The sequence below is a fragment of the Schistosoma haematobium genome, chromosome ZW, assembly GCF_000699445.3.
Source record: "Schistosoma haematobium chromosome ZW, whole genome shotgun sequence".
NCBI lineage: Eukaryota > Metazoa > Platyhelminthes > Trematoda > Strigeidida > Schistosomatidae > Schistosoma > Schistosoma haematobium.
Window position 1 is genome coordinate 10,520,304 of NC_067195.1, and position 14,786 is coordinate 10,535,089.

Genomic DNA, 14,786 nt, shown 5'->3' on the forward strand with positions numbered 1-14,786 from the left:
GAGATGAATAAGCAAATGTTACAGTAAAATATTAGTATATTAGGAAACGCATATCATTTACGAGTAGAATACATACCAACCATGTTATGTATCGAAGTTACAAATGCTCATTGATCTTTATTTTTAAGATCTCAATTTGGATCTTACTTATTTCTGTTCCCATATACTATTTTTGTACTAGTGGTTTATGGTTTTTGCATTTATTTTAATAGTGGAATTTTGAAAATTTGATTAGTCATTTAATTAAAAATGCTTTGTAATGTATTATGGATTTCATGTGTTAGCACTAGGAGTATAAATATTTTCATATGGTTCTGTTCAAAAGATACTTGTGAAGTTATACTACGAAGTCATATAGTGATTTCTATGTCATTTCCTATTCAATAACTATTACTTAACATTAATTTATTGAGTGTATTTTATGTCAAACATTTGTAATACCAATATTGACTGATTACAATGAGATTGAAGTTTGGGATTCTTAAACATGACTATATCTTGATAACTATTTATAAAACTATTGATTAATAGTGTATCCGATGTTTTGCGCTCACATGAAATTAATAAATGGTTCATATTACATCTGATCTTGATTAGTGTATACCACAATTTATTTAAGCGTACCATTTTATGGTCGATATGAGTTTATTTGTTTCCTAACCATCAAAATAAATTGTACTCTACTTGTTATAACAAGGTATTATGCTTCACTATGAAATTCAGTCTGCTTTATGAATACACCTATATCAACTAAGAACAAATATATGTATAGACGAAACTGGCAATTTATGAAATTTCGAGTTATTAATGATATGACGATTGTTTTAATGTGAAAGATTAGATAAAATCAAATATATCGATTAATTAAAACCTGCGAAATGATATTCTTAAATACGAACTATTAATCTTGCTAATTAAGTACGGTTGAAAGCATCAGCTCTAATTATAACAATCAATGTACTACGATATACAGTGTTACATGTATGACTTGTTTATGTTGCCCATGCATTCAAAGTTGAATCTTGAGAATATCACTATTTGAACCGAGCACCTCAACGACGCTCAATTTAAACAAAGTAGGTAAATGATACTATGATGCATTTTGTTTATGTAAAACGTTAATACCAAAAACACTAGAGAATCCCCTAAAATAATTGTCTCAGCAATGTAACTGTAAATGTTTCTCTCATGAAGATGTGATAATTAACTTGAATTTGTAATTTTAAACAATGATTATGTTCAACCAATAAGGAGTAGTATTTGAAAGTTACCAGTCAAATGGAAGCATTCACCAACGATCTCCTACCTTAACGACTTCGTTGATTAGAACATGTACAAAAACTATCTATTCGAGTATTGATTATGTGATTAACTAAAAGAGGAAAATATTTTCATTTGTCTCGACAAGGTTTTTCTTAGGTTATATTGTAAAATGGTACATTTTTACCTTTTTCAAGTCATACAAGTATCCTTAATTTACATCAATTTATTTTAGGCAATACATTGTTTAAATATAAATTTATACTTGCAAAAATAAATAGTTATATCTTTGAAGATATTCAGGAATAAATCGTCCGTTTAAAAAGTTGTTTTACATTACAAAAAATAAAGGACTAAACAGTTTCCCACACCCGCACATACATTTATACACAAGCGAATAAATACTAGATACACCAATGTGAACACGTAAACACATGTACACCTACAAATACATATATATATATATATATATACTAAATGCAAATAACCACTATCTTCCTATTGCACCCCTTATGATGCAACTGAAGACAAGTAAAATAAGAATGAGACTATATTAATAGTAATATAATCATATTACTAGAATTCATTTAGTTAATATGTTCAGTAGGATATGAACTGTAAATAAAAAAATTATGATGATTGGTGCATAACAACTAATACGAGAATATTACAATCCTTACTATATTCTGTTTACACTTATTACTTACAAAATAAAAGGAGTTTTATTTTTGATTAATATTCGTAAACAAAAAACATTCGGTTAACTGCAAAAACATTTTTTTGGAAAAGGAAAAACAAAACAGTAAACATTCAATAGTTTTTTTCGTTACAAAAAAACAAAAAAGCAAAACAGAAACAAATCAAGGGACTAATCACATACTATTTCTGAGAACTACAAAATATCACATAATAACATTTTGTATCTGTGTATAAACTTCAAAAAGAGTAAGAAATTGTCTTGATTAACTAGTTGAAACATAATTTATCAAGATTCATTCATAATGAATACCATGCAATTAGTCACTATGATTTTGTAAAGATATTCTATGTCCTATCATAATTGAGAATTAGGGGTTTCTAACTAAACCGTTTAGTATATATATACATATATATATTACTTATATGTTCAACTATTAAATTTTTTTATTGTTGTGAAAAAAAGTATTTACCACTATTCTCTTGTTTTTCATAATGAACATAATATTTTGGAATATAATCAAATATGTGTCGATCCATACCATTGACGATAACACTATGGATAATAAAAATATATAGGATTTATTAGAGAAAAATATTCAATTTTGTGAAGAAACTTGTGAACTAGGCTTAAAAGACTGTTTATTATTAGTACCGAAATACACTACAATTGATTCAACAGAATATAAACAATCTATTAATATAACAACAATATCAACAGAAATGAAAGAAGGTCAAGTTAATGGAAATCAATCGACTATTCCAAAAAGGAATCCAGATTCAAATATGAGATCTAGTAAGTCAATAATGATTTTTGATATAGATGTTTAGATATTTTTTTGTGTTAATAAATTTTGTCCATAATATTGTTGCTTGAGTAAAACAATATACAAAGTTATTCTTATATACCAACCTACTTATCAGAGATAATAATTGATGTTTTCATTTATTGTAAACCATAGTTGAGATAACAGATATCTTGTATCCAATGTTTGAATGTAGTATACATCTCTTAGATTTTAGAATGATCCGGTCAATGATTCTACTGTTGAGCTAAATAGTCTTTGTTATCATACAATGGCTACATTACTTGATTTGTAAATAGACGGATAATTAAAACAACGTTATTTGTCATTTTTGTAAATTATTAAAGCCAAACGTTGTTCCTAAGGTTCTTGGTCAATGATAACATTTAAAATATAGCAATTCATCAATTCAAACCATAAAGATTACAACAAAGGACGTATATAGAGCATTGATCTGAAAGTGAACTATTCAGATCAAACAATAAATGCTCGATCAAAGAGAATGTATTAGGAAATAGAATTTTACATTAATAATGTAGATCATATCTAAAACAAATATGAAACATTGATAATATCCTTAGGTATACTCGATGTCAATTGTCGACCATATATAGAGTTATAAAACCTCTTTCTTTGACTTATGTAGAGCGTTGATAGAAAATATTAAACACTGGTTTACTGAACCATAATTTTTATGTATCCCATACCAGGAAAACTACCTAGCTATGAAATACATATAGAACCACCTTTCTAAATATTTACTTCGCATTCAGTATCTTTTGAAGGCTGTTAAAAAAAATTGAAAAACACCTAATTTCATATTATATCTAAACTAACATATGGATTTGACAAAATATACATTGTATAATATATCTGACTGAAATATTTGGCATCCAACGGTGTTAATGTCTAACTTCAACCAATCCACGAAGTTGCGCTACCGCACACCATTGTCTTCAGTGGGTTGACATCTCACAACAGACCTGGTTGAACTCCACCGAGGAGTTCCATACTAGAACGAAACGGCCGTCCAGTGCTCCCAGGTTTTCCATGGTGATCTAGCTTCAATTGACTCATGTTTTCAATCAGTGAAATTTCTAAAATCTCCACAAAACCCCTTCTGAAAATGAGGATTAATAAAGAATATAACATCTTATTCTAAATGTATATTATTATTTAACTGTGAATAGTGTTATTCACATAGTCATTAAACTGAACAAATGTGTTTAATGTTGAATAACCATAGATTAATAATTATAGAACATCAAGGAATCAAAATTGTACTTATTCTCATCTATTAGTCAAGGATTCCAATTCCAATCTACAATTGAAACCTTTCAATAAGTCTAGTTAGATTATTACTGTAGTCATGTAAATACACAAAAAGGATAATGATTTCATTAATTCATTTTCATTTTTAGCACTAATTAAGCGAACCGAATGTGTTATGTTATATTAAAACAAGAATCCTTAAAAATAATCCTTTTGATTTTTGAGATGGTGGAAAAGATTTGCAGCTCAGGTAAATGATTTTGATGGAGTTTCGTTCGTTGAGCTAGATGGTTTGGATGTGGTGTTTTCATCGTTCTTCTGAACGACATCATCAGCACAAACTTCAGGTAGAAGACTTCTACTTGAAGTTCTCTTAATTTAGTGAAATTTTATTATTCACGAGATAACAAAGACAATTTTATTTCAAATGTAAAATAGATACGAAGAACCAACTCCTAGATGTTCCTCTAAATCAAACTGCATGTATATTCTACTCTGTATTTTGTATAATATATTATTTATGTACTAAATCATATGGACGGTACACTTTTGATATAGTCAATGTATAGATTTAGCGAAAAAGAAACGGTCTAAATGTTACTCTCTAAAAGAAAGAATCTATAATTACTTAGTTGCTTTTAACTTCAATTAAGTTGCGTGTTTGTTTATAATTTAATTTAATTAAGAGGATAGTCTGTAATGATTTTCTAACAGAAATTATTTTCGTCATGTTTAATACTTCATTCACAATCGGTTGAACCTAATCATGCTTTTAGGGGTGGTCATCTTCAACATTTAGTTTTATTAATACATAATTAAGCTCATTGATCTTCCTTCTGATGTAAAAGGCAAAATTTGACTATAGTTTATTTGTTATCATATTTCCTAACTCATAAACGACTTCTTCATTGTTATTCCATCATAAATTGCAAAATATAAGGTTAATAAATACACCTAATTATCCAACCAGTGAATCTCTTTTGTTGATCAATACAATAACTCACTAACTATCAGATTAGTTGAGGTTAGAAATTAACACCATTGGATACTGACTCAATGGCTTAGAGATTAAATGTAGGCGTGCGAGATAGATAGGACCTGGGTTCGAATCCCACGAGTGGGATCATGGGTGCGACCAGTGCTCTCACATTTTCAATAGTGGTGGTCTAGTTTAAATTGATTCATGAATTCAACTATTAAATTATTATAAAACCCACCAAAACCCTTTCTGATTAATAAATTTGTTACGGTCTGTTACCTGCAAAGATGTATGACAATATAATAATTACTGATCATTAGTGTGCTTATATACATACACATACATTAATTACATAAAGTTATTTAAAATTCTAATGTTAGTTTGTTAAAAATTTCATTTCACCATTTTTAGTTTTGAAATATTTACTATAATAGATTTTATTGAAATCTGTACGTCTTACATTGTTTAGAAAATTTTTGCCTAGCGTGATCTATTCAAGATGATGATCACATGATGTGGTAAAATCTTCTTGTATCATTCTGTTGAACGTATTCTGTAAATCAAAATTGTGAAACGTGTAGTTTAATTGCTACATAATAACAATAAAATTTTAGCAGATTATAAGATGAATTGGCTAGTTTACAATTTTATTTATTTATTTGAACACATAAATATTGGTACAAAACTGCATCGAATACATATCCGCCAAACAAGTCAATTGATTTGTGTGTGGGCTGTGATACCGCCCGGGTTCCTAGGTCGAAGCAAATGATTTTCTTGGGAGACCACACATGGAGCATTCGATACAAAGGTCTGATCCACAAAGCAGTGGAGCAACATAAGGAGATGTAATCCCATGGTAGCCGGTAATCAATAATTGGTTCATACTCCATTTGCTCCCTCAGATTACTGGAGCCCATGTGCACCACTGGTTTGAAATCAGGGTTTTCCAACTCCTCTAGATGACCTCTCCGTCTTCATCAACCCGGTTAAAGCGCCGAACATTCGCTTTTTGTCCTCTCAATTTCGTAAACAACAGTAATGCTTCATGAAGGCAGTGAATAGGACTTCCCTGACAGAGTAGCCGTATGCACGTGGCCATGTGAGAGCATTTTGAGAGTGAGAGCTAACTCTTTTCATCCTCAGCCGTACCAAGGCAGTTGAGGACTTACCAGGGCATCTGGTGCTTTTATTAAGCAGATTTGGTATATGTGAATAGATAAACATCACTTACCCTCTTTTAATCTCAGTTATAAACAATGTGTTTTAGTGAGAGCTACTGCTAAACCCCCATCACATCTTTACATAATATTCATATTAGGATAAAATTAGCTATGGAACTACGTATCTTTTGATCGAAATTCTACGTTTGTTCATATCCACGATCCTATGATAAATTAAATATAAAAGACTTTGATCTGCTCATGACTTTAATGAAGAAAAACTTTGACGATCATTGATGAGTATAATAGTATTTAATTTTTAAATTTGACGTTGTACGTTTATTGTTCTAAACGTATCAGTATTTATCACTTATTTTCTCACTATGCCTAAAATGTTTTCACACAGACAAATGTTTTATGAAGTCAGATTTGATCAACTTCAATATCTATATTTTTCAAATCTAGTATCTCCTGTGATATTTCTTAATCAACAAACGATCCGTCATTATATCATCATCAGTGTTGAAAATTGTAGTAGTAGTAGTAGTAGTAGTAGAGAAAGAAGTAGTAGAAGAGGAAGAAGTAGTAGGAGTAATAAAATCGAGTAAGTGAAAAACATCTTATAATAAGAGTGAGCATTAATGATGTGGAACCATTCATAAAGCTTTCATACTTTCTTGGATACATTGACTTTTGTATACATACACTGAGGCAAACACTTAAACAAAAACAAATAAATATTTAAATTTGATTGACTAAAAGTTAGGAAGAAACAAAATATCTTCTCTATCGGAAAATATTCAGTTTAATCTTGTTTTTTTTCTCCTCTGCAAAATAAAAGAAGTGGATATCTTTGATTAACAGGTACTATGAACAATCAATAACATACATTTATTATGACCGCATTTTTTCATTATATGAATGATTGAAAACTGTCATTCAAAATATATTGATTGCAATTCCTAGGAAAAACAGTTAAAAAATTATTACATAACCTGAATTTGGATGGCTTTAATATGGAATATAAGCTGAATCATATGGTATTTTGTTGCACTACATCTTCAATCAACAAAATGATGATATAAAAAAAGTAATAAAGAAAATTATGCGATTTAAGAAAGATAACTTGAACTTAGTGTGGTTATTCACTGAAGAAATCTAAATGTTGGTTTTCAATTACTTGGATATATTATTAACAAGAGGAGTATATTATTATTCATTGAATCAGTAGTATATAAAACACAATCAGTAGCCTATTTGGTTCATAATATAGCTTAATATTAACATGGTTTTACACGATAATCTCCGAAGTTAGGCGATTAGATATTTCCTTTAAAGTCATCGAAATTAAACAAGAAAGCCTACTGTTAGAGAGGAAAAACCAGCTTCCAACTGAGAAGAAAAAGGTGTTAGAAGTGGATAGGACATACATTACGGAAATCACCAAAGTGCATCACAAAGCAAGTGCTTACTTGGAGTCCTGAAGGAAAATAAGGAAGATGAAGATCAAAAAACACACTGCTTTGAGAATTGGAAGCAGATATGAGAAGGATGAATAACAACTGGAAACAAGTGGAAATGACTGCCCAGGACAGGGGTGGATGGAGAGTGGTGGTGGGTAGCCTGTGCTACTTCACGACGGGTAACAGGCGTAAGTAAGTATCCAAACGAAAATCAAGGTTCTGACAATGCGATCTGAATTATTTGTGAATTCAGAAAAAAATTTAACTTTCAATAGAATCTTATTTCATAGTGTATATATTAAAAATTGGATTAGTCTTTGTTTATACCAATAAATCAGTATGTCATTTAGTCAGTGGCAGATGACACTTTATATACTTCAGAGTTATAACATTTTAAATAAGAATGACAGAATAATAGTAATCAGAACTAAAACAAAACATCATACTATAGTCATTTTCTTGTCAATTTATAGATGTAGAAAGCTTACATGTGTCCAGAAACAATTATAACGAATGTATTTCGTATCATCAATGATTTTGTATCCAAGTATGTTAATTATGAAAGCTTTCTACTTGTTATTTGACTATCATAAATAACTTATAAGTAGAGATTAACGAAAATTTCAAATGTACATAATCGGTTTCATGTACACTAAACTTCCTAATCACTGAAACACTAACAACTACTAAGAACATAAAGCAAATAATAATTGAATCATAAAAAGACTATGATATACTCTATAATGTCATGTTCTGATGTATTCTATGCTGGTGTATCTAAGTTTTCTTCGGTTGTTCAACTTAGATCGGTTTGTGATCTTAATAAGAAGGCTCCAGTTATCTGTTTAACTTTATTGCTTCAATTAAAGTTTGCCTAATGTTATGGTTATTAAAAATTGTAAGATAATAATATAATACTTGTGCTCACTTTACAATTCAAAAAAGTATGAACCACATGGCTCCGATGCCAACGTGTTTATTTTTAAAATTATATATAAGTTACTGATAACTGATTGTTAGCTGTAAAAAAAAACAATTTAGTGACTTCTTACAGAAGTAGTATGAGCACGTTTGATCTCAATAACTGGTCTATCAATTAAAAAACTGAACGACGGACTAACCATAGCAATAGTGCCAATAGCGGTCATATTTATGTGATTCTTAATGATGTATGAATTCTATCGATCAAGTTATAAAGTGATAAATATCAGAATGGGTTTTTGTGGATATTGTAGTAATTTCAATGGTTGAGGTCGTGAGTCAACTGAAGCCAAACCATCATAGAAAACCTGGAAGCACTGAACGGCCATTTCGTCCTTTTGTGGGACATCTCGGTAGTGCGCATCCACGCCCCGCCTCGCGGGGTGGTTGTTGACAATTCTTCTTTTTTCAATTTAAAAAGTAGTTAAGACAATAAAGCTATTCAGTTTAATTAAATCATTATCATTTTCATTGAGATTTTATGAACGCTTCCTGACTTACTTCAAACACTTTATATTAAGGTATGTTCAATAATATAGTTTATTTCCTTGACTAGGAGAAAGCGTCTGATAGCGTGGACAGAAGAACCATATGAAACCTTCCTCGAAACTATGGTGTACCTGAGAAAATCGTCAGCATCATCCGGAATTCGTACGTGCATAGTCATGCATGGAGGCAAGCTAACAGATACATTTCAAGTGAGGACAGGAATCAGATTAGGCTGCTTATTCTCATCCATTCTCTTTCTTCTGGTAGTTTACTTGAAAGCAGTTAGTGTAACAGTAGCCTCTACATCTGCAGGCCTCAAAATACAAAAGGGAAAAAACAAGATTCTCAAATTCAACACAGAGAACACCAATCCAATCACACTTAGTGGACAAAGTTTGGAAGAGGTGGAGTCATTCGTGCATTTGGTTAGCATCGTCGATCAACGTGGGGGGTCTGGTGCTGACGTAAATGCAGGGATTGGCAAGGCAAGGGCAGCATTCCTACAATTGAAGAACGTATGGAACTCAAAACAACTGTCAACAAATATCAAAGTCAGAATCCTCAATACAAACGTCAAGACAGTTCTACTGTACGGAGCTGAAACGTGATGAACTATTACAACGACCATCAGAAATGTGCAAGTCTTTATAAACAGTTGTCTATGTAAGATACTCAACATCCGTTTGTTGGATACCATCAGCAACAGCCTATTGTATGAGATGACAAACCAGCTTCCAGCTGAACAGGAAATTAGGAAAATACTTTGAGAGTGAAAATCACCAAACTGGATCACGAGGCAAACCCTAACTTGGATTCCTGAACGGAGAAGGAAAACAGGCAAACGAAAAAAACATATTGTGTAGAGGGTTGGAAGCACTCATCAAAAGAATGAGTCTCAACTGGAAAGAACTGGAAAGGATTGCCCATAACAGAGTTGGATATAGAATGGCGATGGGAGGCCTATGTTCCTTCACAAGGGGTATCAGGCGTTAGTAGACGATTAAGTAATTAGAGTTGGATTCATACATTGAATGTTTGTCATTGTTACAAATACGACAAATTAGTTCACTGTCAAAATGTGATGTTCATATTAGCATTGGAATTCACTAAACCATTACAGTATACTTATGTCGCATAATGTTTTCATAACAAGATGAATATAATCATCAAACAAATAGTCACATTACTTCATATTCAGCAACAATATGTTCATGTATCAAAACACCAAATATCATGTAATCATGATTGAAAATACAAACATTCATTTTATGAATTCATTTACTAATTTAATAATATACCGACAAGAACACTGACTAGGTGACGAAGACATTCAACATTTAATACTACTAGTACCTAATTATCTTACATTTCTTAGTTATCTTTATATTTCAAAATTACATATAATGTTATTTACATGTGTAATCCCAAGCATTATGTAACCGAACTTATTCGATAAACTAAACTTCATATACATTATTCTACAATAATGATTCAAATACTATTCTCTATTCAATTGAATATTATATTGAGACTGATAGGTCCTGAGTTCGAATCTCGCGGGGTGCGGGATCGTGGACGCGCATTGCTGAGGAGTCTCATACTGGGACGAAACGGCCGTCCAGTGCTTCCAGGTTTTCCATGGTGGTCTAGCTTCAATTGACTCATGATTTCAATCTGTGAAATTTCTAAAATCTCCACAAACCCATTCTGATATTATATTAAATGTATGTATTTGTTGACTGATAAACAATTCGACAAGAAATAAATCAGGTTCACATTTATTTTCTTGTTTCTTTTGAAGTTTAAAAAATCGATTTTAATGTTCTGTTTTACACGATCATTACAATCTATTCATAATTATTCATTCTGAATTATAAGAATAGATATTTACAGTACTGTGTTTATAGTTTTCCTTGACAAATATACGGATATTCATGAAAAGAAAACATGTTATTTTTTTCAGTTATGTAAATAGAAATCGTTTTAGTAGGAAAAAACATGTAAACAAACAACAAATACACATTTCTGTCAAAAAAAACAATAACAATACAATACATTAAGTGAATATCATTCTGATACATATAATGAATGAATAACTATAACCTTCATCATTCCTATTTTACTGGGATTGTATTAGATGGAATGTTGGAAATATGAGTCATTATGGAGGTTTGCAGTACAGGTATATGCATTTAATGTTATCAAATTCACATAGTTTGATGATTTAGTATTAAAACTTAACATTTTCTTTTTTGATTGCAATCATGAACCGATTGATGTTAGACCATCAATGAAGACCTGGAAGCACTGGACGGCCGTTTCGTCCTATTGTGAGACTCCTCAGCGGTGCGCATCCACCATCACGCTTGCGGGATTCGAACCCAGGACCTACAGTCTCACGCATATATTCTATATATTCTACTCATTTTTTACTGAATTACATTTCAGATAATTTTATCTTAAGATTGATCTTGTTTCGGCAACGTCCATATGTTTTCACAGTCCATTCATTCATATCAAATCGATGAATTCCTCTAAGTTTCAGTCACAAATTGTAATATGTGAAGTGTAATATTTCTGTACTAGAAAGCAATCTTCCTGTGACACAGTCTGCTGTCTCATTTATAATGAATGTTATAGAATGGAGATTAGTAAACGTCAAAATTCTACCTTCATTCTCGATTAGGACTATTGCTTTAAAATAATACTGTCACAACTATTCTATCATCTGTCACTCTCAATAGGTTTTGCAGTTGACTTTAGTCTGTCACATAATTTACCATGTAGCTATACAAGTCCTCATGAAACAAAGTCGTTAACATTTGTAGATCGATTGAATTGTGTCGAAAAGAAACTATGTTGCAGTCCATTTTCCTTATGTATTAACTTTAAGTAACTTACACGGATAACCAGTCACAATCTAGGTCATGGAAATAAATTGTTTTAAGACTTGTGGAATAACTAAGAATCTCATTTGTACATGAAATATGCACTAATGATATTATCTAAAACAGCAATGAAAGCTCTGAAATTCAACCAAATAAATCAGGGAACTCAAAAACCTCATATGGATTATTAGACTTCATTAAAAATGATTCTCATACAATGTTATAAGTATGAACCCATAAGATAGTTTATCTGATTTCTTACTTTGTTAAAGAACGATATACTATGATCAGACAATTGTCAAATTTATCCTAGTTTTCTACTGTTCAATCAATGTATAAACAATTCAGCTTCAAAATAGAAATTTAGTTGATTGGTTTCAAACTTCATATTGTTTTTGTCTGAAGAACAAAATAACACATTGAACATAAACATGATTGTTTATTTATCACAATCAGTATTTTATTACATTGATTCATTTAGATCATTGTTTCGTTGTAATGTTGATTAAAGTAATTTATATGAATACCAAGTCAATATATTTTATTACGTAATAAGTCAAATATAGATTTTAATTCAGATAAATACATTACAGAGATTGTAGAATTAAATGTTTGTTCCTATGACAAACTGGTTTTACTTCAATAAATCCCTGAATACTAAATAACACTATACATCTGTTTATTTTGTCAAGTAATACTTTCTTATAAATGCATATCTATGATTTCACAATTGACTACTAATAATAATCAGGATTTAGTAGCTAAGTGAATAACGTGAGGTGAACGGTACTGGATTGGAGTCCCAGAGTAAATATCAGACAGGCACGTGCAGCTGAGTCACACTGGATTCCATTGCTGGTTATCATCCATCTTTGCTCAAAATAGATTTAAATTTTCATTTATTTACAAAAAATGAATTGTCTATTTAAATGACTAAAATAGAGAAATCACTCCATTTGTTGAGATAAATTTCTGATATTTAAATACTGATTTGTTTAAAGTAACCGACATCTTTAGTGTTTAACTTGATATGAACTGATAATAAAATGAAATATAATAATAATAACCGAAGACCGTAAATTATTGATATTTCGCTGATATTGTGTCAAAAATAAACCCTGAACTTATTGACAGGTAATAATGTTTCTTGTTAACCTAAATTCTTTTTTGTTTTTACCTTAGAATATACATCGGTTAGTTCCATGAATATATATATATATATATATATATATATATATCATCTGTCAAGTATAAATATACACTGTTCAAATTGATGTGTAATAACATAATGTTCGAGTGAATTATTTGACCGTAAATAACTATTGAACAGTGAATGTAATTTGTCAATTATTTCAAAATAAACTGTAACCTATTTTCGCGTTATGATGTGTTAATGAATACTTAAAACAAATGTGATGTATATTTCGAAAAACAAAAAGAAAATTCAATTAACTTTTAAATACATCTTGATCCTTTGATAAATTTAAATAAAATGAGAACATGACTTGTAGAATAATATAAAATTCATTATATGGTCACATTATGATATATGGATGAACTTTGAGAGACTCTAAAGTGTCATTGAGTGTATCCACCTAATAACTAAGACCAAATGAAGGTTATAAAAGAGCATAAGGAATTAGATTTAAGGTTTTTATCATGAACTGTTATCAACTATAATGCCAAAACGCTATTTAGTCAAATGAATGAATGAATTTCGTGCCAAAATCTGGGACCTATTATCTTATACTTGATTGCTTCGTTCATAAATTAAAGTCTCGCCTATTGTATTTCAAAGTTTAGAATCAGGTATAAATGACTGAATTTATAATAGAAATATTATTGTAAGGAAACATGAGAATATAACATATTTAACATAATCGTTAACAATAATTAGTACTTATATGTTGAAGATGAAATCACTAAAATAGTAAACTAGGTGAAGTTGTAAAGTATTACTAACAAATGAATCATAAACAAGGCACCTAGTTGACATCATGAGTGAACGCCAATGGAGCTTTATTTTAAGTTATAAAGTACCATAAATTGATGGTGTAATTGATAAATGTTGAAATAATATAATTATCTTAACACGGCAATGAGAAAGTGACCATACTTTCTTTCTGTATACACAAGTTGAAAACTCTCGATGGCAATAGACTTTGCAAACAATTTATACATTTCAGTAGGTCTATTATATATGTAGCATACAGAAATGACAAAAAAATTTAGTAAAACGTAAAAATAGATAATAATCTGAGATAATGGTGTCTAACAGTGGAATGCACGACGCGCGTTCCGTTCTATTTGAGACTCATCAGCTGAATGTACCTATATCCCAGAGTTGATATTCAAGAAACTAATATAAAAATGAAGTAAAAATGAATATATTTATAAATTTCAATTATTTTTTATAAATTAAACTAATCACTTTAAACCTATAAATCAAGCTGTTATCCTTTGATTATTAGTAACTGACATCTAGACGAATTCACGAAATTTTAGTTAAATGTCGTAGTAGGTGGAGTGCAACTATGTCTAAACAGAAGTAGTTACCTTTCAATACCGCTGAATGGTCATCACAGTTTATAACAAGTTGAATGAATTTGGAATTATGAATCATTTGATTCTGATTCACTAGTTTAAATGTAATATTCGAACTAGCATGTTCCAATCATGCATCATGTGCACATTACAATTAATATTCAGATATTTCCACTGATTACCACATAAAAAATTTAGAACAAATCTAATTGCACTAATTTGTATATATTCATTAAGTCACAACA

General features: G+C 30.3%; 1 protein-coding gene across 1 annotated transcript in view; it reads left to right on the forward strand.

The window, feature by feature from the left end:
* MS3_00010298 (uncharacterized protein) overlaps positions 1-14,786 on the forward strand; it is a gene marked incomplete at its 3' end in the record, with an annotated part of 193,824 nt that overhangs the window by 51,940 nt on the left and 127,098 nt on the right. Inside the window, exon 4 of the mRNA XM_051218657.1 lies at positions 2,536-2,752. Within this exon, the coding sequence (XP_051070355.1) occupies positions 2,536-2,752 (217 nt within the window). The remainder of the gene's footprint in view (positions 1-2,535; positions 2,753-14,786) is intronic.